At 38.9% G+C, this 24,238-nt stretch overlaps 3 protein-coding genes across 5 annotated transcripts; 2 read left to right on the top strand and 1 right to left on the bottom strand.

Moving 5' to 3' along the window:
* Positions 1–1,988: 1,988 nt before the first annotated feature.
* ufsp2 (ufm1-specific peptidase 2) lies at positions 1,989–6,722 on the top strand. Its single transcript, XM_084368718.1, has 12 exons — positions 1,989–2,100; positions 2,314–2,404; positions 3,308–3,491; positions 3,572–3,638; positions 4,164–4,318; positions 4,428–4,620; positions 4,816–4,962; positions 5,542–5,706; positions 5,795–5,919; positions 6,013–6,089; positions 6,228–6,352; positions 6,448–6,722. Exons 1-12 carry the CDS (start codon positions 2,098–2,100, stop codon positions 6,532–6,534), a joined length of 1,419 nt encoding a protein of 472 aa, XP_084224844.1. The 5' UTR covers positions 1,989–2,097; the 3' UTR covers positions 6,535–6,722.
* A 2,313-nt stretch (positions 6,723–9,035) lies between these two features.
* On the top strand, positions 9,036–18,031 carry cfap97 (cilia and flagella associated protein 97). Of its 3 annotated transcripts, none has more exons than XM_084382450.1 (5): positions 9,036–9,215; positions 10,079–11,046; positions 12,609–12,889; positions 16,570–16,732; positions 17,415–18,031. In XM_084382450.1, exons 2-5 carry the CDS (start codon positions 10,104–10,106, stop codon positions 17,528–17,530), a joined length of 1,503 nt encoding a protein of 500 aa, XP_084238576.1. In that variant the 5' UTR covers positions 9,036–9,215; positions 10,079–10,103; the 3' UTR covers positions 17,531–18,031. The 3 variants fall into 3 exon arrangements, with proteins under 3 accessions (XP_084238576.1, XP_084238575.1, XP_084238577.1); XM_084382449.1 differs by having other exon boundaries at positions 17,412–18,031; XM_084382451.1 differs by lacking the exon at positions 17,415–18,031 and adding an exon at positions 14,470–14,543 and having other exon boundaries at positions 16,570–16,657.
* Positions 18,032–18,578: 547 nt separating this feature from the next.
* Positions 18,579–20,735, bottom strand: slc25a4 (solute carrier family 25 member 4). The gene is made up of 4 exons (XM_084382476.1): positions 20,551–20,735; positions 19,455–19,941; positions 19,230–19,370; positions 18,579–19,126 (listed from the first exon to the last, which is right to left on the bottom strand). Exons 1-4 carry the CDS (start codon positions 20,659–20,661, stop codon positions 18,969–18,971), a joined length of 897 nt encoding a protein of 298 aa, XP_084238602.1. The 5' UTR covers positions 20,662–20,735; the 3' UTR covers positions 18,579–18,968.
* Positions 20,736–24,238: the final 3,503 nt, after the last annotated feature.

Here is a 24,238-nt window from a genome sequence, read left to right as displayed (position 1 = left end):
TTCACTGTTTTATGTTAAGTATTAATTATGATTTTATTCCACTCTCCTTGCATTCTCGATAGAAAGGTAGATACTGTATAAAATCCAGATAAAGAGCTGAATAAAAAGACAAAAATGTAACAATGTTGACGCATGTTTTCAAGTGTTGCATAAGACGGGTGACATGGGCACTGATGCTGGGATAATTAGATATAGTATGCATCACTCAATCCTAGTAAAGCAGAACCAGCATCAAAGACAAGTATAAAACAGCACCACTACAGGAGAGTTCATAGCAGCCTATATTCTTTAGCAGTGAACGCCGGTGTGATTGACTGCATAATATTTGAAGCTAAAGTGCCTATAACAGGTTTCATTATTATTATATTTTGCCGCTGGCATTGCTCTTTTCTTTTCCTCTGTCTTTTTAAAATCACATTATGTCACAAAAGAGGAGCAAGAGGGAGAATAGTCCCTCTGTTATTTGCTCATATGTTTGATGCTCATCATTCAGTCTGTGTGTACAAAATCTCTGTTATAATGGAAACAGTATTTTGATAAAGATGTAGATTTTTGCCCAAATGTCCCCAGAATATTTGTGTTGTATCTCCATAGACTGACAGGTTCAAGTACTGATAACATCTGACTACGTTTACACAAATACTACAGTACACACCCTCATTATATTATTTTATTTATTGCTGTTTTGTGTAACTTACCTTATGCTTACTTTCTGTTTGCTTGTGCTAATTTCTGTGGATTACATGACTTGCATTTTCGTGTAATGCAAACTGAGATGAAATTAATTTTATAAGCCTTAAGGGTTTTATTTTCTAAATATGACCTGCACAATCTGCTTCTCTCCTTTTATCACTGTTTCTGCTGCTTTGTTTTACATTGCAAAATAAATAGATGTATAAATAAAAAAATAGATGAATAGATAAAGATGAAAAATGAACTCTTCAGTGGTTCCAGACAGAGAAAGAAAGAAAAACATTTCTGCTACACAACACTATGGTTTTTTTTTTTTTTTTGGTAATTCTTTGCTTTGTTCTTGTGGAAACTTCACTGCCTCAATTTTTCAAAGATCCTTCTTCTGGAATAGTCTAATCTAATTTGACACCAGTGGTGGAAAGTAACTGAGTACATTTACTCAAGTGCTGCACTTACTGTAAGTACAATTTCGAGGTAATTTTACCTCAGGTAAGTATTTCCATTCTCTGTTACATTCTACTGACTCGACTACATTTATTTGATTACATTTATTATTTTGCAGATTCAGACTAATTGTACAGTATATGATACTATAGCCTATAGCAGTATTATGGATAAGATAAGATGATCTCCAAGGTGAAATTTACAAGCTACCCAGCAGTATATATAGTAAAAACAACAGCTCCACCTTTTCCACTTGCTACATTCAAGTATGATGTATCAAAACATCAATGATCATAATTGAATTATATAATATACATTATTATGAAATGGACCATTCTGCATCATGAGTAGGCTACTTTTATTTTTTCTACTTTAAGGGGCACTATGGAGTTTTGGAGAAGAAATTCAAACTCAGAATTTTAATATTTACAATACTAATGAGGTAATAATACAAACTCCGAAATATGTATTTTTTCCATAATTGGGTAAACAATCTGTTCTCAGAGGAAAATAAGGTCCCCAGAACACTGTTTATTCAGTCCCGGAAATGAAGAGAGTTTCTTAATTTGAAAATGTATAATAAATATGTATTGTACTCGTATTGGTTAAGAATAAAACTCAGCAGCATATTATTGCACTTAACCAGATATATTGCTGTGCCTTTTACTTGTGACACAGTACTTTTACACTGTGGTTTTCTTACTTTTCTTACTTTCTTTCTGTTGACACAAGTCAAAATGTTGTGTGGAACCTCTGCTGTGGTCGCCTAACCCAGCAAAGTGTTCAAATTACGAGTTACCGTGAATGCACCATAAGTGGGCGGAGCCAGTGTGGTCCAATAGAATGCAGCAGGCAGAGACACGTTGAATATTTGCTACAACAGACATGTCAGCCTCCAGTGATTAGACAACTGCACACACATCTGTGATTTAACTTAACATTATTGTACTAAACTCCACGATGGTAAGTTTACTGTTAGACTATCGTTCATGTCCCTTTCTGTTCGGCTTTACGTTAAACTCAACTCGCTCTTAGCTAGTAGATTAGCTCACTGCTAGCTGACAGCGGCTCCTCGGTTCCATCTCGGCTGTCACCACAATAATTATCTACGTTGACGTTATAAACTCTGTCAGCCTGCTCTCTGTCAGGCTTCTTACTTGTTTTGTGTTGTCCCAGGTTGTCTCTGACTCCCAGTCCTCCGACACAGGGACAGTCCTTCGTGTCAGAGGGCCGCTATCGCTCAAATGTCAGCTGGACAGCACAGATGGTACGTTCACGGACGTTTTACTCCAATATGGATAGAGTAAGATGATGTTTAAAGGGATCCCAGCAACACTTTAGCTGTACTAGCATGATTAATGTGCCTATTTTGATCACAGGGTTTACTTTCCTTGCTGCTGTGTGTTCTTCTCTGATGCTGCATCATTTATTTATTACTAAATGGGAGGTACATTAGAGGAAATCCTCCTTCCTACTACCTGCAGGACCACAGTTAGGTTTCTAGAAATACTGTGGTCAAGAGTCCAAAATCCCTCAGTGCAACCCAAACCCAGTCTAAGAAAACAATTAAACTAATAAACAAAGTAAGACAGTATGAAATTGTGTTGTCCTTTAAGGTCAGTTTGTTTTTGTTTTTTACTTATTCAGTCATGAACACAAAGAAAGTTTCTTTATTTAGTTTGTTTAAACATTAAAATTTAGAATTTTAACTCTTATATAAATATGTGAATAAGACATTAAAATCCCATTGTTATCCCATTATGTTCAATTTCAATATGATTGTAGAATGTAAAGTAGTCCACAAGATGTTAAAATTCCCCAAACAAAACCAAGGACCTGAGTATGGTGTCCACTTTCGTAGCTACGGGCCCTCTTCATGGTGGTCATTTAACGTAAAAATCTTAGTGCAGAGCATGGACACTGAGGACAGAAATATCGCAAAGACAATTAACCAAAGTAAGATTCTAACTCTGCTTATAAAGCTAGATTAATGTTGATTGAGTACAGTGCAGATAATAGGATGTGCACTGGTGTTTTATAATTGGCTAAATAAATAAAATACATGACAATTACATGTGGCAGCAAGAGTCGTATAATAACCATCAGGTGTAATTTAAAAGTGTTTAAGAGTGTTATTATAAATCACTAATATTGTCTTTTCTTCTTTCAGTACCATTCATGCACAAAGTCATCTCGAGAACATTCGAGACGCTTCACTCTCAGGTGAAATCTGAATCCTGTGTTCTCACAGTCTGTGACAGTCCTGTTATTATTTGGCCAAACAGAGGTGTTCATGCAACACCTGATGAAATAACTCCAAACACACTGTGTGAAGACTTACAACAATGGATACAGTAAGTTCACCCTGTGAAGATATTTTCTATATTGTAGGAAATCCTTCACTGAGTTGTGATAAAGTTTTTGTTTATTTCAGGACCAATGAACAAGAGAGCGCAGGCAAGAGATCTGCAAAAAAGAAAAGCAAAAAAAGTTCATCAGTGGTAGGTACATGTTTTGTATGTGAAGATTGTGCGTGTATTGTCATTTTTTGTATTATTCTGAACTAATATGAGAATTAAAAGTATTTTTTTGTCCTTTCTCTGCCACAGCATCCTAGCAGTCTTTTGCATTTTTAGATAAACAGAAGTGAGGCTGCAACAATTAGTCATTGTCAGTTAATCTTTTTTTTTTTCAATTAATTTACTAATGTATTGTTTTCTACAACATCTGACAAAAAGCAAAAAAAATGCCCTTTACATTTTCCCTGAGCCCAGTGTGATGTCCGCCTCACTACAATCAATCTGCCACACTGCAGATTGATTAGTTTATACAATATCTGTAAAAAAATTAAAGTTCAAGGTGACATCTTTAAATGTCTTGATTTGTGCAACTAAAGGTCCAAAACCTAAATATATTCAATTTACTGTTACAGAATAAAAACTACAGATACTCATATATGGTAATCTAGAAGCAGTGAAATCCTTTTTTGCATGTTTGATTAATGTAAATTCCCATTTGTCATTCAGAGCATCATAAACCTTCGACTGATGATGGAGGCGACAAAGACTGGCCCGCTTCCACCCCCGATCCTCAGCAGAACCATCCAGAAATCCCACTTCCTCTCTACAACTCTTCCCATGGACTGTGTGATCCGCACCGCCTGCAACGACACAATCAAAGAGTATGTCTCACCTTAAAACATTAGATTTGTTCTTACTAGCCAAACTCACCACCAGCCATGAACATGAAGAGTTCTGCTCACTGTGAAATATTTGTATCTGTCGTTGTAGTGCCTTTGAGCGTCTGGTGGAGGCGCTGACTCATCAGCTGTGTGAGATGGAGAAAGTGATCCTGCAGCACATGAAGGGGACGACGCTGCTGGTACCTGAACCGCTTCACTTCCTCCTGCCAGAGCCCAAAGGACTCGTGACCGTGGTTTACCCCGCAGGAGTGCCTGACAGCCAACTAGAGACACAACGTAAGGTAAGGACAACAAATTCAAAATAAAGGCAGCCAACGTGTAGCCCCCTGAAATTGAATTTGTGTAGCACAGAGATTAATATTTGTTTATCCAACAGGCAGTGGAACCAATTCATTCTGCAAGAAACATGCATTATCTTTGCTTGACACCTGACTTATTTTACAATGTTATTTTGCACAAAATCTCTGTCTTTTTAGGAACTGCATCAACAGTTTGAGCTGCTAGATGACTGGCCCTATTTCAGAAGAGCCAATGCGTACCACTTTCCCAATGAGCCCTACAGAGATGGTTACCTCCGAAACCCTCACCTGGTCCTTACACATCCCACTCTGGACAATGGAAGGGTATGTCTAACCACCAAATTAAATGTCCCATATTGAAGAAAGTGAGATTTCCATGTCTTTTTTTGATTATAAAGTAGGTCTAGGTGCTTCATAAATGAATGAAAGAATGAAAATGTTCAATCAGAAATGCATAAAGCCCGTATTCAGAAATTGTGCCTTTAAACAAGCCATCAGGACTTCAGTAAGATTGTGAAGTCACAACTTTACAGTCACCAACCCTCAGCCAAGCCAACGGCATGGTTGCAAAAACATCAGCAGAGCTATGTGGAAGGCGCTGCCTGCTCGGGTCTGTGAGAGACCAATCTGACCAATCAGTGCAGACCGGGCTAAAAGCAACAGGCGCAAAAACTGATTGCTCAGACAGAGAGTGAAAAGAGGTGCTGCAGCAATGAACAGTATGAGAAAAAAAATAATGTGTTTTTTGGAACATTTTCTAATTAAATTAAAGTATAAACCTGAAAATTAGCATAATTTGGGGCCTTTAAAGTCTTTCACACTCCTCTTTCTAGCTCCGCTTTCAAAGATAGATACTGAGATGTACTTTGTGAGGATTAGTAACCTTGAAATGTCTTTCTCAAGGTGTACTTGGTCCAGGGGACCTACAGCTACCACCACTACATGCAGGACCACATGGATGATAATGGCTGGGGCTGTGCTTATCGCTCCCTCCAGACCATCTGCTCCTGGTTCGAGCAGCAAGGCTACACAGAGCAGCCTGTGCCCACACACAAGGAGATCCAACAGGTACAGAACAGCGGTGGTGGTTCTGTAGATATGATGCACTGTATAACAGTCACAATACTATAGAAATGTCCAATTCTCTCCTCTCCAGGCTTTGGTGGATGTCGGAGACAAACAGAAGTCTTTTGTTGGATCACGACAGTGGATCGGATCCATCGAGGTTCAGGCTGTTCTGAACCAGCTGCTCGAGGTCACCTCCAAGATCATGTTTGTGAGGTGTGTTGTATGTTGCCTGTGGAGAGCACCTTGTGTGATGATGGTGTACGTATTGTTTGGGTTTATCTGATGATGAATGTTTCTACTCTGCAGTCAAGGCTCTGAGTTGGCCTCCAAAGGAAGAGAACTGGCAAACCACTTCCTTTCTGAAGGGACTCCTGTCATGATTGGTACTTTTCTTTCATATTTTTCAAGCATTTTTGTTAATTAACAACATTTGTGTAGTTTTACGTAATACTTAGTACTTAGGAGGTTTTCCCTCAGATGAATGCAGGGGGTGTCTTCATGTTACTTTTGTCTGTCTGTAGGAGGGGGAGTTTTAGCTCACACTATTCTCGGGGTAGCATGGAGCGAGACCACCGGGCAGATCCGCTATCTCATCTTAGATCCACATTACACCGGAGCAGAGGACTTACAGGTTATCACAGACAAGGTAACTGTAATAAACACCTGCATATCTCTCTGTAAAGTATAGATTTTCATGGCCTGCACAGTGCTGAATGCATGTTTGTTTGTTGTCTTTTTCAGGGCTGGTGCGGCTGGAAAGGTCCAGATTTTTGGGATCAGACTGCGTATTATAATCTGTGTCTGCCTCAGAGACCAAAGACCATCTGAACTCTCACAGCCTTTCAGACACACATCGTTTGGCATTTAAAAAGCATCTACAAATGTGGTTGTTTTATAGAAATGCACCCAATGTGGCAAATTTTAGTAATTTTTGTAATAATGTTAAATGTTCATGTTCAGCTTGGTCAAATGCTGCATAAATTATTGTCTCAGCAATAAAGGCAACTACAAATGGATGTAATTCTGTGCTGAAAAGAGAAATTGATCATATCATGTACTGAACTTTCTGTACTAACCATTATTTAATGACAAAGCTGCTTAAATATGGATACTAAATAGGCTCATTTCATTCAGAATGCATCAAGGTCAACACACTCTTGTTGTTGCTTTATGTTACCGGTAGACAAACTAACCCACCAAGACTGATGTACTGTATAACATGGCCTTTTAACCCTTCTGCTGGATTACATTGAGATCTGCTGTAGAAGACCTCTTCTACTTTATAACATGGACAATTTTGCAAGTAATTAAACTGTATCGGATACTGTATTTTACAGTGTCCTAAATGTTCCTTCTTTCTGTATTCAAATGTTTAAAAGTTACAGACTGTAACTGAAATAATTGATATATATGTAAGTCGATGAACAGAAAACAAATTGTAATTGTTTTGGCCATTTTTCAAAAAAAAAAAAAGCCAAATATTCTCCAGTAGACTCCAGATTTGAAGACCTCAGCTTTGGCTTTGCAACATTTTCTTACTATTTTCTAACATTTTATAAACAATAAATAACTATAAGTTGCAGCTCTATTACAGACAAACAAATAGCACAGGTCCTAACCAAGGTCCAACCAGCCACCTAAATATACAGTAGCTGATCTTTTTCATCAAGATCCATGAGTTATTCCATGAGAAAACAAAAATGTCCTATGTCACAGTGTTAAAGAATGAGGAAAAAGCCACACCAAAACGTAATGGGGTCTATTCTAGGCTGAGTCCTCTGTTCAAGTTTCGTGGAAATCTTTTCAGTAGTTTTTGTAATACTGCTGACAAACCAACAAATGAAAATGGGCGACAACATGGCCTACATGGCGGAGGTAATTATGAGCAGAGAAAGACAAATTTAGCCTCATTCTTATGCATTTTGTAATATACATACTATACATTTGCTACTGAATAAATTACAGTGAAATTACACTAATCCTCATTTTGCTGTGGACCCCCTGGAAACATTTCAAGGACCCCCAGGCGCCCCTTGGTCCCACTCTGAGAACTGCTTGTAGAGAAGAAGCTGTCTGATCTGTAATGATCCCTCTGACGAAGCCCATTATTGGAAAACAATCACTGCCTTTAATTGAGTTTTCACAACCAGTCAGTTGTCAGAGTCAAATGGATGCTTTTCTCATCTCACCAGTAGGCGTAATAAAATGTGAATTTTCTTTAAAATCTTGAGAGCTCAGACTGCTGAAACGTATTGTCCCTCTCATCCATGGCCCGATTGTGTAAGCATGAGACTGCGACAGAAATACCCCCATTCAATTCCCATCTCTACCCATCCTGCATTGGCATGTAAATTATATGACAGTGACCAGACACAGGTTCATACTATAGATTCACCCTCGTCCTATTGTCCCAGGACATTGGTATTTCATTTGTGTGTGTCACTTCTAGGTCTAACAATGTTATTAAGAGAGAGCCCGTGACAAATTGCAATGTCAGGGGACGCGCCTTCAGATAATCCCCTTTCTTGTTAATGAGTATGCACTAGGGGGAGCAGTTACTTTGGCATAAAAGATCCCCAAGAAAAACTACATTGACCTCATGTCTATTCCTCTGCCAGTTCTAATTCTGGATATGTCTAAGTAGTTTAAAGACAAATCACTTTTTATTGGTTTCTCTGTAAACTCAAGACAGAAGCTAATGCACTTTGCATATAGTGCTGACAAGGTGCTCATTAGTCAAGAATTAGTCAAAATATAAAACTTAATAAATGATATTCCTTCAATAGAAAAAATAGACTAACAAACAAACAGTTGTTCTGCTCACTCACCAGTCACGTGTACTCGTGTATAACCTATCAAATTAACTTCAGTATTGCAGTTTATAATTGGAAACCTGCAGTCATATGTACATTCAAGATTTACATAAGAATCTCTTTTCATTTAATTCAACCTTCTGTTCAAAACTTGGATCTTTTTTTTTTCTCAGATAAGGAACATCTTTAAAAGATGTTACTGATTTTAAATAGGGAGTGAATAGTATAAGGAAAAAAATAAAATCCTAAGTCAAGGCCCACTAGCTTGTATGCAGCTTTCCCAACTGCATTTCTGTAGCGGATGAATGGTTGTAAATGGAGCTTGAGTATAAATTATTTTATTTTATTTTATTTTGTTAAAGTACTTACACAATATTTGTAAATTTAGAGATATTATTGAGTATTTTTAACATGACACCTTCGGTGTTGTTGTTGTTGTCGAGTTGCTTTTACGCACGAGACTACAGCAGAGCTCAACAGCTCAGCCACCGTTGTCAGGAAGTGACGTTGCATAGTTACTAGGTACTGTCACGCTCACAGCAGACAGCTGCAGCTATGGGGCCCGCTAACGGAGATTTTAATTTGAACCGCTAATTCAGCTTGCTCGTCTTCCCAGCAGGAATACACCCTCTCTAAAGGAGTTCACACAGCTGTTCTTCTTCAAACATCTTACCTCATCGTGTGACCATCCACCAGGTAAGAAATTGTAGCCATACAGCTAGTTAAAGGTAGCTAACCTAAACGTACAGTTGGACCATGTTATGCTAGCTATCAGTTTGAATGCACACCACCTTAAAAGATGCAGTTTTGCCTGTTTTATATTTCAGTTTATACTTTTCACGAAGCCATTGGTTTCTATCAGTCGTTATGGTGTGTAAAACAGTGTTCCTGCATGTGTCATCTATCACCAAGAGCAGATGTATCGAGTTTGAATACATGTTTGCCAATATTACATTATTTTATGTGGTGACGCAGACTATAAGTAAAGCTTGAAAAGTCGAAACTGAAACCTCACAAAATCATGTCAAGAAAGATAAATGCTAGACCCTGACTGACTTGATGGTCGATATTATCAGCTGATATTGGCCTGATAGCTCGATGTAGAAACTCTTTTTTTTCAGAGACTATGCAGAAAAAGAGGCTTGGGGTCATTTATGATTATTAAATTCACAGAGAAGTTTACTATTTCAGTGCATAGATTTTATTTAAGTATTGTTAAACTCTAAAATATCCTCCTTTCATTACATATATTTGTCACAAATGTTTGATAACCACATTTGAGGGATCATTGTAAAAAAAATGCATGAATATCAATATTGGAATTTTTGACCTAATATCAGCTAAAACATGGCGCCCCAAAAATGAGTATTAGTCGCACTCAATAATGCAGACGTGATTTGTTGTTTGATGTTGTATGGAACTAAATGAACCCCAATGGATGTCAATTACAACATAGTGGCATGGCTTATGTGATGTCAAATGTATGTAATTTGTAGAAACATTAATTATTTGATCTTTAAACTATCTAACATCTCAGTAAATCTTACACTGCCTTACAGGTCCAGTGTGATCGGGAAGACTGCCATGTTCAACCCCAGTGATCTCGAAGGTGAAGTGGATCATTCGTTTTTTGATAGTGATTGTGATGATAGCAGCGTCAGCAGAGATGGAGGGAAAAAGATAGAGAAAGACAAGCAAAGCAAAACAGGACAAGAGTGGCTACATGCAAAACAGACTAAAAATACAAAAGGGACTTGGCCCCCGAGGACGGATGGGACACAAAAACACCTGAAGCCAATCGAGAACAACAGCAGCAGCAGAGCAGAAAGGAAAGAGAACGCCTGTCATTCAAACGAGGAAGAGCGGCGCAGGGCGTCCAGCATATCTGTTTTGTGTACATCAGATAAAGTCATCAATAATAGTAGTGATGGCGAGGAAGACTTTCATTTGCACTCGAAAATGTCTAAGGGAACATTTATGGCTTTGTCGGCTGAGGCCAGAGAGGCAGAAGATAAGGATGTATACAGCCAGAGTCCAAATGAGTCTGACGATGAATCCTTATCGTCCAATGCCAAACACTCCAAAGGGAGAAATAAACAAACTCCTAAAAAACGGATAAGAAGTCGGTACAACCGAAGTCCATCCCCGACTTCAACTGAGGCCAGCATGGATGCAGACTCAGAGAGCTCCTGTAGCAGCAGCAACAGGAGAAGCAGTTTAGACTCCCCCACCCTTCCCAGGCCCAACAAGTCTTCTTTGTCCCCTGGAGGGAGACGGATCCCAGTGGGCTCAGCAGGAGCTAGGGATGTGCCTGCCAGCCAAAAAGAGGAATCAGATGATACAATCACAGATGTGAGCCCCCTCTCCTCTCCTGACTCCAGCCTTCTCCAGTCACTTGACCTGAACCGCACAGAGGCTGAAGAGGGAAGCCTCAAAGAGCAGCAGCAGCAGCAGGAGGGGAGTGTGCCCTCCAGTGGCCTTCGCACTTTAGATCAGGATGAGGACTCGGATCTGGATGAAGATGAGTGTATGTAAACTTTTGCCCTTCTTGTCTGTTAGTTATGTTTGCTATGCTCTTGACTTTTAGGGCTGCAACCAATGATTATTTTAATTATCGATTATTCTGGGGATTATTTTCACGATTAAACAAATAATCATTTGGTACATAAAATGTAAAAAAATTGTAAAGAAAAGTTCATCACAATTTCACAGAGCTGAATGTGACATCTTCAGATTGCTTCGTTTGTCCAACAATCAGTCCAAAACCCAAGTACACTTCATGTAATACAATACATGACAAATAAAAGAAGCAAATCTTTCTGTTTAATAAGCTGGAACCAGTAAATGTTAAAATTTCTGCTTGAAAAATGACTGGCGATTTAATTTTCTTTTGATCAGCTAATCGATAAATCAAATAATCATTGCAGCTGTATTTACTTTATACCAGTGGTACCCAACCTTTTTTGCATGTGAACCCTTAAAATTCAACAGTATCTACTCATGACAAAGCATCACAAGTTGGGGCCTGATATGAGTTTTGAGCAGTTCACAGAAAGAGTAAATATTCTATCTCAAATACTTTGATTTGAAGGAGATTTGAAGACTGAAGTATTTTGTATTTTACAAGAAAAAATAGAGTGCAATGGTGAGACATTCTCCCCTTGAAGTATTATGTCTTGATGCAGAAAAGTCAGTAATTGTAAACTGATAGACGTTCTAAGCTACTTCTTGAGTTTTGGTGAGGATGGCTGAGAGTGAGCAAAGAAAAAAGAAGTAAATCCATCTGTTTATTATATATATGGATATGGTTATGAATGTGCTAGGTTTTGAAAGTAGAAAATCTTGTTTAAACATACACATTTTGATGCATCAAGATGCATCTATGTTTGTTTTTTAAAACGCTTCTATTTATTTTTTATTTTTATTTTCTAAACGGAGTTGAATCAAATCTTGAGGTGCACAGATATTTCCACCCCTAATCCATCTACAAGAACTCATAAGAAATGCAGAGTATTTTACTAAAAAGTGTACCCCTTAAATCATCATACCGTATAGGCATTCTATATTGAGGAATAAGACATTAATCGACTTCATCTTTAGTGTCACTTGAATCATGTAACAAACAGACTTTTCTCTTGAGGGAGACCAGTAAACCTGCATGTTTCGAGAGCTACAGGTGATGTACTTGAACACTACTACCCAACGCTCTACGCTCCATTTTTGAGACAATAACTTTGTAATGTAGGTTTGCACCAAACATCAACAGATCTTTCCTTACATAACAGACAATTTGTGCTGCTGAGCATGTTGAATATTACGCTTCAACCTGATAATAAGATATCAATTAAATATACAAAATTAAGAATTCAGCTCACTTATCCTGGAGTATCCATTTAAGTTATAAATGCTGGCATCACAAGGTTTAGGGATATGTTGGTTTTTTTTGTATACTTTCCCATATTTTAGTGGTATTCATAAACAATCATATCCACCACACTTGGTTCAATCTAAAAAAAAAAAAAAGAATAATTTAAACGTTAAATCAAACACAGTATCTCTCAGATTGAACATGTCCTTTTCACCTATCAGACTCTCTCAGTTCCATGAGCCAGCTTGGAGATAAACTGGTCTCCCACGGTCCTGGAGGAAGAAACAGGAAGAACTACTCATTCACCAATGACGAGGTCCGATCCATAGATCATGAGAACCAGCGACTTCTCCGGGTACTTTCACGTCTTTCTCCAGGGCCACGACCAGGAAGTAAAGCGGGGAAAAAAGCCCACATGACCAGCAACTCACCACTCAATCGCCTGTCTCACAGTGCGCTCAACAGGCAACGGGAACAGCAACGCATCGAGAGGGAGAACCTGGTGAGTTTGGCCTCCTGTGTAGATCGATACTCATAGTGCATAGGAATTCCTGTCACTCTAATTCTCTGCTTTAAACATCGACAAGCAACTTTTGACAGGTTAAGAAGCAGTCTTAATTTAGCACTAATGCCTTTTTATGATCTGCATAAGCCCACAAGGCCATCAGCGACTGTTTCCAGGTGGGATTGAAAAGAGTAAAAACATTTTTTATAGCAAGTGCAGATCAATTGAGGGATCTCACAGCTGTTTAAAAAAAGAAAGATAGAGTCCAATAGGTCAAACCTTCAGCTGAGACCTTTGCCACATGGCATTTATTTCTGTGACTGTCTCTATATTGAGCCGTAAACAAGGGCAAAGTACTAATTAATCTCAAAATAAATCTATTCATTTGCTGCTGTAAAAAACTGTTAATTGATTTAGCAGCAGGTGGTAGGTAAATTTGGGGCTGATGTGTCTCTAGAAGAGTTTCCAGATTTCTCATTTGCATGATTATGTAATTAATCATGTAAACTTGCACTGAAACACATAGCTGCTGCTGGCTCTTTGAATATTCTGATCTCTCTCTCTGTTGATGAGAATATACTGTATGCCAAAACATTTCTATATTGGCTGTTGTTTCTTTTTGATAATGCCACACTTTAATCTCTTTTATTGTATCATTAGATATTTTTACGTTTACATATTTACATATTATTATTACTATTAACCAGGACCCAAAAGTCATTTTTTGACTAAAAATAATAATATTGTGTGAAATGCTACTTTGGTAAAAGTGAAAGGCACCTGTACTTGAGTAAAAGTGTTAAGTATTAAAATAAATTTTCTGGCAATAAATGTACTTTAAAAGTGCAAGTAAATGTAGATTATACAAATATTTACATGTAAGTATACTGTATAATATGGGTCGACCGATTATCTGATCCGATATTCACGGAATCAGTGTTTTGTTTAATCTGATTGCTGTTAGAATAAATTAATTTACTATGTAATGCTTTGGCTCTGATACAGCATGCAATCTGCAGAATAACTAAAGTTATCAAATAAATGAGTAAAAGTACAATATTTGTCTACTAAATGTATTGGAGTTTAAGTATAAAGTGGCAGAAAATGGAAATACTCAAGGAAAGTACATCTGCCTTAAGATTGTACTTGAGTATAGTACTTGTGTAAATGTAATTAATGATATTTCATTACTGCTTTTAGATATTTGCTTTATATTGGTATTGCTTTATTTCTTTTTTCATTCATCAACAAAAAACGATGCATTCAGTTGTCTTGACTCACTAGTCAGTTTCTGCATCAGTGATTTTCTCTAACACGTGTCAGTGTATTAACAGTCTTAAATTGTTTTTAATCAACCAGAATGTAATTTCCAGGAAGAATCTGCAGGTTAAGTAGTTTCAGGTAATCACACATAATTGTCATGATGAAAAAGTGATTAACATATTTTTTAGCCTGTGTGGTTTCCTACAGTTATAACACTTGTTGTTTTAGAAGCTATTTCCCTCTTAAGTAGACATGTATTGATGGACACTAGTTTGATAGGTAATAGTAAGTAACAGTGCCCCCCCTGAAAGCAGACACGGATGGACTTGGACAGATGGCAGCAGGTGGCAGGCCTGCAGCAGCGCCACAGAGTGACATTATGAGACAGGTCGGCATCTGCAGCTTTAGCCTCTCACCCCGTATATTAACTCTGCTTGACCACTTCACAATAGAAACACAGGGCGAACAAAGCAGCTGTGTTGACTGATGAAATTATAACACTACCGCAAAGATTCATTGTCTCCTCTGACAGGTGTTTCAGCTGTTGACAGTAAAATTGCATTCCTTTCTTCACTGATATCATCACATATGTTTGTTGTTATTGCTGATTAGCGATCGGAGAGACCTTAGAGATCCTGATTGTTGTTTTTTATGAGGGAATGTGTTTCAGTCATTTCCAGAACAGACTGTTCTCTCTCTTGAGTCAATCTCTCTACGTTTTCAGGGGGTGCTTTTCTGTGCCTTCTCTATTCTTAGAGTGAAGTAACTGAATCTGCCGTGTGATCAGTATATCCACCCCACACATCACACATGTAAGACACCCCCTAAGTCCTGCACAAGTAGAGCTACAACTCTGTATTTCAAGATTGGTGAATTACACATTAAATATACATTTTCCATCAAATAAGTGATGTTAATATGGAGGGATAGATTTATTTTGAAGAGATTTTAAATCACTTATACGTTGGAAATGCAGTAGGTGACCAGTCTGACTGCAAATAGAAGTGTGCAGTGTCTTTTTATGACCTCAGGAGCACTTGTGAACTTTAGTAGAACGGTCTCTTGACTGTGGAGCTTTTTGCCTGTTGCGTCGCTTCATGACGAGTTTCTGCTTACTGATGTGTTTCTGCACAGCATGCCATGTGGGTGTGTGACTGCATGTATGACATTCAGCAACTTGCCTACACTGTTTTGCCTCATTATGTTTGGTTGTGTTTGCTGTGAAGGAGCAGATATTTCTCTATTTTCATAATCTAATTGGGATTTTGTAGAATGAGGACGATCTGTTCCAATCAAATATGTGTTATTTAATCAATGATACGAGCACTTCTTAAATGTTATGAAGTGTTATATGTTTTGTGGGTTTAAAGACGGTAAAATTCAGCAAATGGTTTAATAAATGAAATGCTAGAAAGGACTTCATTATTCACATAAAACTCTGTGATTGAGCTTCGCTGCGTTAAGAGTACATATTATGAAGCACTTCAAATTCAAATTGATGGATGGCTCTCTCAAGAAAGCTCTTGACACTGACCTCATATTATGCCCACATCTAGGGCTGTACTGATTGTTCGAAGCTTCATTCATAACATTGCCATTTGAATTTTCTTTTTTTGCATTTCTATTCATTTGTAAAGATTTGCTACAGTAATATTTTTAGTTTTAGACTTAGAGTCCTGTGGTGGCTGCCGAAGATTGTTTCTGACTTGTGTGATCCAACCATTTCAAATGTCTCAGCAGAGCATTGTAAAGTCCAACATTCTAAACTGATTGAAAAAGGTAGATGGTATAGTTTCCAAAAATTCTAAAAATGTTTGTATCTTGTGAAATATTCTGCCTCATCCCACATTTGTTGTCATTTAGCTTTTCGAAAACAACAATTTTCCACCGTAGTCAAAAAAATGTGAAACTGTGTTTCCTCTCCTGCTTACTGGGTGGGAGACACGCACCTGTCTTAACGGGGCAATCTAGCAGCAATCTAACAGCACTGTACATTACATTACATTTAAACAACCACAATAACAAGAAATGTACTTTGGGTCTAACACAATTACAATAAATTACTTAAGTCATTCCAAAAAAATAAAGATAGATATTATATATCTGCATTCGCGAGCTGTTTGGTCGTGTTCAATTTAATTTGATACGTCAGTTTATTCAAATTGAGAATTTTGTAGTATTTAGAAAAAAATTCTTTTTTAGAGTGATAACATCATGAAAAGTGTCATTTGAAAACCTCAATAGAAGCTTTGAATGTAAAAAAAAACCTACCGACATCGTTCCAGGCTAATATGACTGATCGTGTCAATAATGCACGTTATGTTGGCTTTAACAATGTGCCAGGACAATAAGCATTTGTAGTATGTTTGTAAACATTACTTACCAGGTAAAATGTGTAATTCTGATTCTTTCAGGCTTTTCTTAAGAGGCTGGAGTCCGTCAAGCCTACACCTGGTCTAAAGCGCTCAGAACAACTGGCAGACTACCAGCGACAAGTTGGATACCAGGGAGCTCCTTCGTACCCCGTCTGTGTGTCCACTGCTAAGAAAGGGAGGTCTGCCAGCAAGACCCCCTCAGGTAATGTACACGTTTTAAATCATTTATATCCTCTCAACAGTATGACAGCCGGTGATTGAACACCTGCTCATCCAAACATTTTTAGAAAAATATTAAAATGATAAACACGTGCCTTCTTCTTGGGACTGGGAGATTTTGTCTTTAAGACAAATCCTTTTGAGAGGTAGCTGCACAGCATAAAAGCACCTCTGTTCCATGTGATGATTAATTGTGGCAAATAAAGAGGATCAGTGCTGCAGCACACTGCGATGCTCCTCTCAGACAGAAGGCTGCAGATTTATCACACACGACTGTCTGACCTGCCGCCGTCTGATGGCTGCAGAGATTTGATTAACAGAAGACTTTCAGACTGTTAAAAGTAGCTGTGGATGACTGATATTGGCAAGTCTCGCCCATTCATTTCTGTGTGTTAAGCCTTTTTAAATGTTATTTGAAATAATGTACTTGTTGAATAGTTTTTCTAGTCAAAACTTTCAATATTATTTTGTGATTGATGTCAAACTTTCTGTCATTGCTGGGCTCAACAGCCCAAATTTAAATAATTAGCTAACAGTACAACTTGTATGTAAAGTTAGATTTTCTTCTCAATGGACTTCAATGGAAAAAGTATGTTAGGTCTCTAATGTTATTCTAAAGTGGTGAATATGTAATTGTGAAATATCTCTGTTGTCCACACCAGCAGGTCCCAGGCTGGTCAGCTCTGCCCACCACAGCTCCGCTTCCCCCACCAGTGATTCAGCCAACAAATCCGTCCCAAGGTCAAAAAAACTGAGTGCAGCGCGACCAGCCTGGTGCTGAGAACACAGCTGCTTTAAAGAAGCACATCGCCGGCTCCCTTTAGTGGCATCTGTTGGTGTCTGTTCATCAATAAAGGTTAGGTTTGGAAGGTACTGAGCTGAAAAAAAATTGACTTCATCAACAGACAGTCATTTGTGTCGTCATGCTTATACAATATAAACAAGATGGATTGTTTTCCGCTCTTTGTTGCTGAAATAAAGCAAATGACGCTCAGAGCTATTGTAATGCATTTGAAATCAGTTCAACTGTGGCTTCTAAATAATGTAGTAACTCTTCACAGCAGTTAGCTCGCTGTATTTTTGCACAACATATTGCCTAATCTTCAAAAGCCATGATGACAAAATAAGCAATTAGTTGTTTATTATTTCAGTGAGTGTTTCCGGTAAGTCTGCAAATCTTGATTTGCTTTCATTTGTTGCCCTTCCTGACATTTGTACAATTAATGATGCAAGAGAGAATTATGTTTGTAAACAATGAGAAATAAATATATTTGAAATATTATTTTGGTGTTCTTTTTATTTTGTTCCTTCTAAAACAAAGCTGTTCTTGCACCCGTTAACAGTGTGCAGTTACACAACTTTAAATAGAAAATCTTTGTCTGATCTCTTCATTCCTAGAAACATACTTGTACCAATTGAGCACATGCCTCAGTTGGTACAAAGGATAGGTTGTATTTAGGGGAGTTTTTATATAAAACTGCTCCATATATTTTATGGGACTTTTAATATTTTGCTAGTAGCTTCTCAGCTACTTTATATTTCAGACCTGTGTGAAGTGAAAATCAGGATGGATTTCCTGGATGTCATTTACCAATGTAAAGATTTTCTCTGAAGATATTTTGACATGTTGGAGTAGGAAACAAAAATGAGAGGAATGGTGGCTGGATTCCATTTAGTTGCTTCAGTTTCAGGGTCACTGTGTCATTCATGACTTACCACAACACTTGACAGAGCAGTCAAGTGTCAAAATGTCTGCCGGGAAAAGTTGCCTGTTTGACTGCAGGTGACAGGTTGCCACGACAACAGGACATGCATCAGAAAGACTGGACTGTAAGACTAATAAATCTTTATTCTTAATAAAATAATGTGCGAGGTGGGACACATGGGTCAGAGTGGTCACAACATAACACATGGGCCTCGGCAACTGCTTCACAAACTGACTAACATGAGGAGCATATGACGGGTAGTGATGTCATCCTTTGCATCACCATCATCACATCTTCACTGCAACACTGGCTGGACTTTTTTTTTTGACACGTCGTAGATGGGATATATACAGATTTCTGAGGAGGCATGGTGACCCGGGTCAGGTGTAGACCTACCAGAGGGGTGCATGCCCACATTTTAATACACCACAAGCTGTTATCACTCGATCACATGACTTAAGACTTAAACAACGTGAAGGGTTTCCTTCGGGGACTGGGAGATGAGAAAGTTTATTATGTGAACTTCTTGATCTCGTCGTACAGCACCAACACAAAGGCACCGCCCATGCCTCTGATCACGTTGGACCAGGCACCCTTGAAGAAAGCTTTTCCTCCCTCGTCCTTGAGGATCTTCCTCCAGCAGTCGATTGTGCCCTTGTACATGATGTCAGCTGTGGAGATGGAGACAGGGATGGTGATGCGTAATGCTCGTGAATGCACGCGTAAAATGCGCAATCTGTGCCAAACAATAAGAACGTGATGAGTGACGCTCACCTCCTTTGCGTCCAGACTGCATCATCATACGACGTCTGACGGTGTCGAAGGGGTATGAGATGATGCCAGCTGCGGCGGTGACAGTCTGGGCGATCATCCAGGTGATGACGATGTGCGTGTTCTTGGGGTCTGGCAGCATACCTGGATGAAGAAGGAGGTAAGTCATGAGAAAACACATAAACTCACGTTAAAAACATGTAAGGCACATCGAGCAGGTGTGCGCACCTTTAGCCGTGTCGAAGCATCCGAAGTAGGCCGCTCTGTAGATGATGATACCCTGCACTGACACGTTGAACCCGAGGTATAGACCCTTGATGCCATCGGTTTTGAAGATCTTGGTGAGGCAGTGCCCAAGACCGGTGAACTCTCTCTCGGCTGCGCCTTTGCCGATGTCGGCAGCGAGTCTTGTCCTGGCGAAGTCCAGAGGATACACGAAGCAGAGGGAGGTGGCACCAGCGGCACCGCCAGATGCCAGATTACCAGCGAAGTAGCGCCAGAACTGTGTTTTTTGATCCACACCACCGAGGAAGATCCTCTTGTACTTGTCTTTGAAGGCGAAGTTGAGGGCTTGAGTGGGGAAGTAACGGATCACGTTGGCCAGGTTGCCTCTCCAGAAGGAGATGAAGCCCTGTTCCTTTGGGATCCTGACAACACAGTCCATGATTCCCTTGTACTGCATCTCTGCGGTGATCTGTTTGCTGGCATGCTGGACCTGTAAACAAAGACGGTGAAAACCCATAAAAAAGACGCATATAACAATCCAAAAAAGTGATTAATTCTCTTGTAAAACATTCTGGGAAAGGACAGAATATATTTTTTTATTCAATTTTATTAACTTATTTTTGCGTGTGTGATATTTTCCAGCCAGGCATAGCTCTGTGTGATCGCACTCTACATGCACACTCCTGTCACTTGAGAATCAGCTGTGTATTAGATTACAGACTTCGAGTTAAATTTAGAAATTCAATTTCACTAAATATTACTGCGGTCATCTGTTATACTGGAGTAACAATTAGCTAAAGAAACGCAGCAGTCGCTCATAAACCTGTATTACGGCCATTTTATGGATAGGCTGCGTATTAGGACCTTCTCGTGATTGCCATCATAGCCGGTGCGTAAAACCATCTCCACGTTGACGCAGGACCTCTCACTTGCCCCTTGACATTACGCACCAAGCATTCTGAACTGACACACTGCACATTTGAACCTGTTTTACTCCAGATTTACGTTTGAGTGTTTGGTTAATCAGTAACCCAACTTTTACGCACACTTTACGCACAAAGCGGTAATCATGCGGCCATGCTTTGCTCAATTATTTTACCTGCAGCAACAACTTGACTCTCTCAATGGGAGCGACAGCTGTTTTGGAGATGGCAGCGGCGATACCACCGGCCAAAAAGTCCTTCATGAAACTAATCACCGCGTCCGACATGGTTGCAGATTTGAGACCCTTGACTGTTCCAAAAATCTGACCAAGGTCCTCAAGGAAACCCAACGCCCCTTCAAGTGGACGAGGCCCCCTCCATCCGCCCTAATATATAGGCGGCATTTATCGCGAGAGTTTTGAGTGATGGATTTGCATTTTGTCGAACAGATTAACGAGGCTGAATAAATATCCGAGGTTGAAGTTCAAGACATGCGCCATGTTCCTTAAGTCAAGAGTGGGCCAAGCCGGGGACGTTTAAAGGACACAATATTTGTAATATGATTGTTATTAACGCACAGATTTATTCGTAATCTGACCTAATCCTGATCATGATCAAGTCTTTTACCTTAAATCCTGCTGCTCTCAGCCTTCTCATCCATAATCCAAACATTCACTTATGGGACAACTGAGTTTCCAAACCCTTAAAATAAAGACAACAGTCCCCTGGACTGTTTCTTAAATTGGTGTAATCGTGGGACACGTTTTTCAATCATCCTACAGCGTGTAAAGCATTTAAAACATCTCACAGTGTAAGTGCAAACAGTATGACCCTGACAGACACAGGCAAAATGATTTATGTTGTCTCATTATGTTCAGACATAAATGTGCATTTAGGCTGCTCAAGACAATGCACAGATGAAGGCCTTTGTTCATTAGATTGAGCGGGGTGTCACTTTAGGTCGAAGTACAGCATGTTGATTGTGGGTCAGAGGTCAGATGGATGGGGGACATTTTTCTAATAAAAGGACAAAGAAGAAAGCATTCAGTTAAAACACCACACATTATCTTATTTTATATCATTTTATTTCAGACTGGCCTTTTCCTCTCAGCTCACTGTCACTTTTGCTGCACATTCATTTTTGGCACCTGTTGAAACCCTCGTCAAGCCCGAGGCAGGACGGAGGGTAAATACTGTTTTTCTTTCAAAATAAGATGCCACCCAACAGCGACAACGTGGCTTTGGTCGATTTTGTTGTGAAATATCGTACCGGAAATGTAATTTTGGCTGACTTGACAGGTGGGATAGCACAAGTGCACCGTGCGCGCAGTTCGGACACGGAAAAAGCAACACGATCCAAAGCTGTGTGATCCAAAACGAAGCCAAGTTGGCTGGAGAGACATTGGACATAACGTACTACAGCTCCCAGTCCAACAGAGGGGATGGATGCCAGGACGACTTCATTCATATAACTACAAAACTAAGGCTTTCAATAGGCTGTCAATGCAATATTACATTGACAAGTTCCAAGATAACATTTTGTAAATAGTAGGCATTTAAAATTGAGCGTCTTTACAAACAAAATACGTCTCAAAATCATTATATCAGAGTCTGATGTAAGATATTTTTAAAATAAAACACCAAGCTTAATGATATCTCAAAGACTTTTTAATGAAACTGGAATGAAAATATAATAAAAACGTTTTTGAGGTTTGATCCACTCGGTGTTCTCCTCAGGACGTTACCACCTCATGACCACTGGGTGGCGCTGCTTGACTGAGTTGATTCAAAGGCAAGTGTAAAAAATGTCAGGATGCCTCATGAAAGGAAAGTATCAAACATATGTGTCATTAACACTGGAGACATCTCCACAGCACTTTGTGAAATGATCAATTTTACATAGCATAATTAGTTCAAAATGTGATTTAAAAAAAGCATGCACCAAGAAATTAACTAAAAAATGAGATTAAATTCATTTTGATGCAGTTATTTTCCTGCTGTAATTATCTACTCTGACCTCATACAATGCTTTGTTTCATCTGAGCCCTTATGTCCCCACCACCTTTTAACACAAAGTGATGCCCTTGATATCAAACCAGCAACAAGTACTGATAAAATATCACTAATAATAATAACAATAATACAGAGTATGTGAACTCACACACTGAAGCTTACTCTGGCTGTGGTTCTCCATCTCTCTGCTGCTGTGTTGTACTCCCTATACTAGCCAGTGGGTGGCACTAGAGAGCTGGGTTACATTAAAGGGCATCACCAACATCCCCTGAGTGCAAATGTGGTACCCAGTGAAACAGGTGCTTTTCCTCCTTTACTCCACACTCCACTTACAACAATACAAATAATGCACTACTTTACTTGTTTCCCCACAGGGAGATATTGTGAAGTAGCCCCCAGCGGCGAGGTCAGAGGTCGGGCTCAGCTGCACGGCTGCATCCTCAGAGCTGGTTAACGATTCAGCATCTTGTTCACTTCAATACTGCGTGTTAGGCAGATGCTTGCTGACGCAGGGGCTTGCACCTGCTTTTAAGCAGTCAGTGATTTCTTTTGTTTTTGTTTCACTGAACATACATTTACTCAACACTTGGCGAGGCCAATTGACGTCTTTCTCTCGTAAAGCATCTTTTTTTCTGAGCTGTCGGGGATTGCTTGATTTCATGCTAAGCAGTCAATAGTTATTATTAAGATCATTCATGTTTTGGCAGCGTGAATTTTTCTCAAATTCTCCAGCTTGTCATTGAAATTAATAAGAATAACCAATTTTTAGTGATGATGTACTGAGGGAGTTTAGTATCAGCAATCATTTTTGTAAAACTTCAAAATTGGTCGATCAATTGTCAATTAAATTAATCCTAAAGTATTTTGAAAACTGGTTTAGTATTTTTTTTTAAGAAAAAACAATATTGTAGCTTTGTAAATATTAATATTTTCTGGTTCTTTACTCCTTTATGACAGTAAACAAAATATTTTTGCATTGTGGACAAAACAAGGCATTTGAGGACGTCATCTTGGGCTTTGGGAAATACTGATCAACAATTTTTTACCATTTTCTGACTTTTTTATAGACCAAACAACTAATCGATTAATCTAGAAAATATCGACAGACGAATTAAAAATGAAAATAATCTTTTGTGCAGGCCTTAAAAACTCACTAACACTCACTCATGTAGATTAGGCAGAGTTTTTTAAGACAACACATCGTCTGGATCAAATTTCCCTCTTGTATTTTTTCAAGAAAATGGCTTTAATTCTGTGTTTCGTGCTGTCGACACTCTTTTTGTAGTATTATTTAAATCTGATCTAGATTTACGAAAGTCGTTGCTCAGTAACCTCGGATTGAGGGAGGGGTCGTTGAGGGGGTGAGGGGCTTGGATTTGCATTTTGAGTATGAAGAGCTGCAGGTGTCAGACAGTTAGACCCCCCGCCACTCACATAAACACGCACACACGCATACACAAAGCCGTTACGCGCAGCTCCAACATCAATACAGTCACTGATTTTATCTGTTAAGAAGCAACTGTGACGAGCATCTTTTTATGCCTCTGGTCCCCTACTGTCTCAGACCTGAGGTCTCAGACCAGTAGAGGCTGAAAGATAATAGAGATTATGAATGTCAGACAGGGTTAAAACCACAGATATTAGGGTCAAAACTCACCAGCATGGAGCCACCGGTTGCTTCTGACTGCAGCATGAGATTTAGACTGAATTTTTGGTGAGGATTTCATTCTGCTATGAACAAATTTAAACTAAGAGGCAAACTCAGAAAGAGACGAGTTAAGTTTAGATTTGCATTAATGCAGCACAGCTTTGTCTCCTCTGTATAATTCCTTAAAGCAAAAGTTTGAACTT

This window comes from Pagrus pagrus (genome assembly GCF_965226575.1).
Source record: "Pagrus pagrus genome assembly, chromosome: 2".
Taxonomy (NCBI): domain Eukaryota; kingdom Metazoa; phylum Chordata; class Actinopteri; order Spariformes; family Sparidae; genus Pagrus; species Pagrus pagrus.
This window is presented reverse-complemented; position numbering and strand designations above follow the sequence as displayed.

Coding starts and splice junctions, on each gene's coding strand:
- ufsp2 (XM_084368718.1), top strand. Junction 3,639..4,163: donor GCAAAAAAAGTTCATCAGTG/GTAGGTACATGT, acceptor TTTGTCATTCAG/AGCATCATAAACCTTCGACT. Junction 4,319..4,427: donor TGCAACGACACAATCAAAGA/GTATGTCTCACC, acceptor CTGTCGTTGTAG/TGCCTTTGAGCGTCTGGTGG.
- cfap97 (XM_084382449.1), top strand. CDS start 10,104: ATGTTCAACCCCAGTGATCTCGAAGGTGAAGTGGATCATTCGTTTTTT. Junction 11,047..12,608: donor GGATCTGGATGAAGATGAGT/GTATGTAAACTT, acceptor TTCACCTATCAG/ACTCTCTCAGTTCCATGAGC. Junction 12,890..16,569: donor GCATCGAGAGGGAGAACCTG/GTGAGTTTGGCC, acceptor TGATTCTTTCAG/GCTTTTCTTAAGAGGCTGGA.
- slc25a4 (XM_084382476.1), bottom strand. CDS start 20,661: ATGTCGGACGCGGTGATTAGTTTCATGAAGGACTTTTTGGCCGGTGGT. Junction 19,942..20,550: donor GAGTCAAGTTGTTGCTGCAG/GTAAAATAATTG, acceptor CTTTGTTTACAG/GTCCAGCATGCCAGCAAACA. Junction 19,371..19,454: donor ATGCTTCGACACGGCTAAAG/GTGCGCACACCT, acceptor TTCTTCATCCAG/GTATGCTGCCAGACCCCAAG.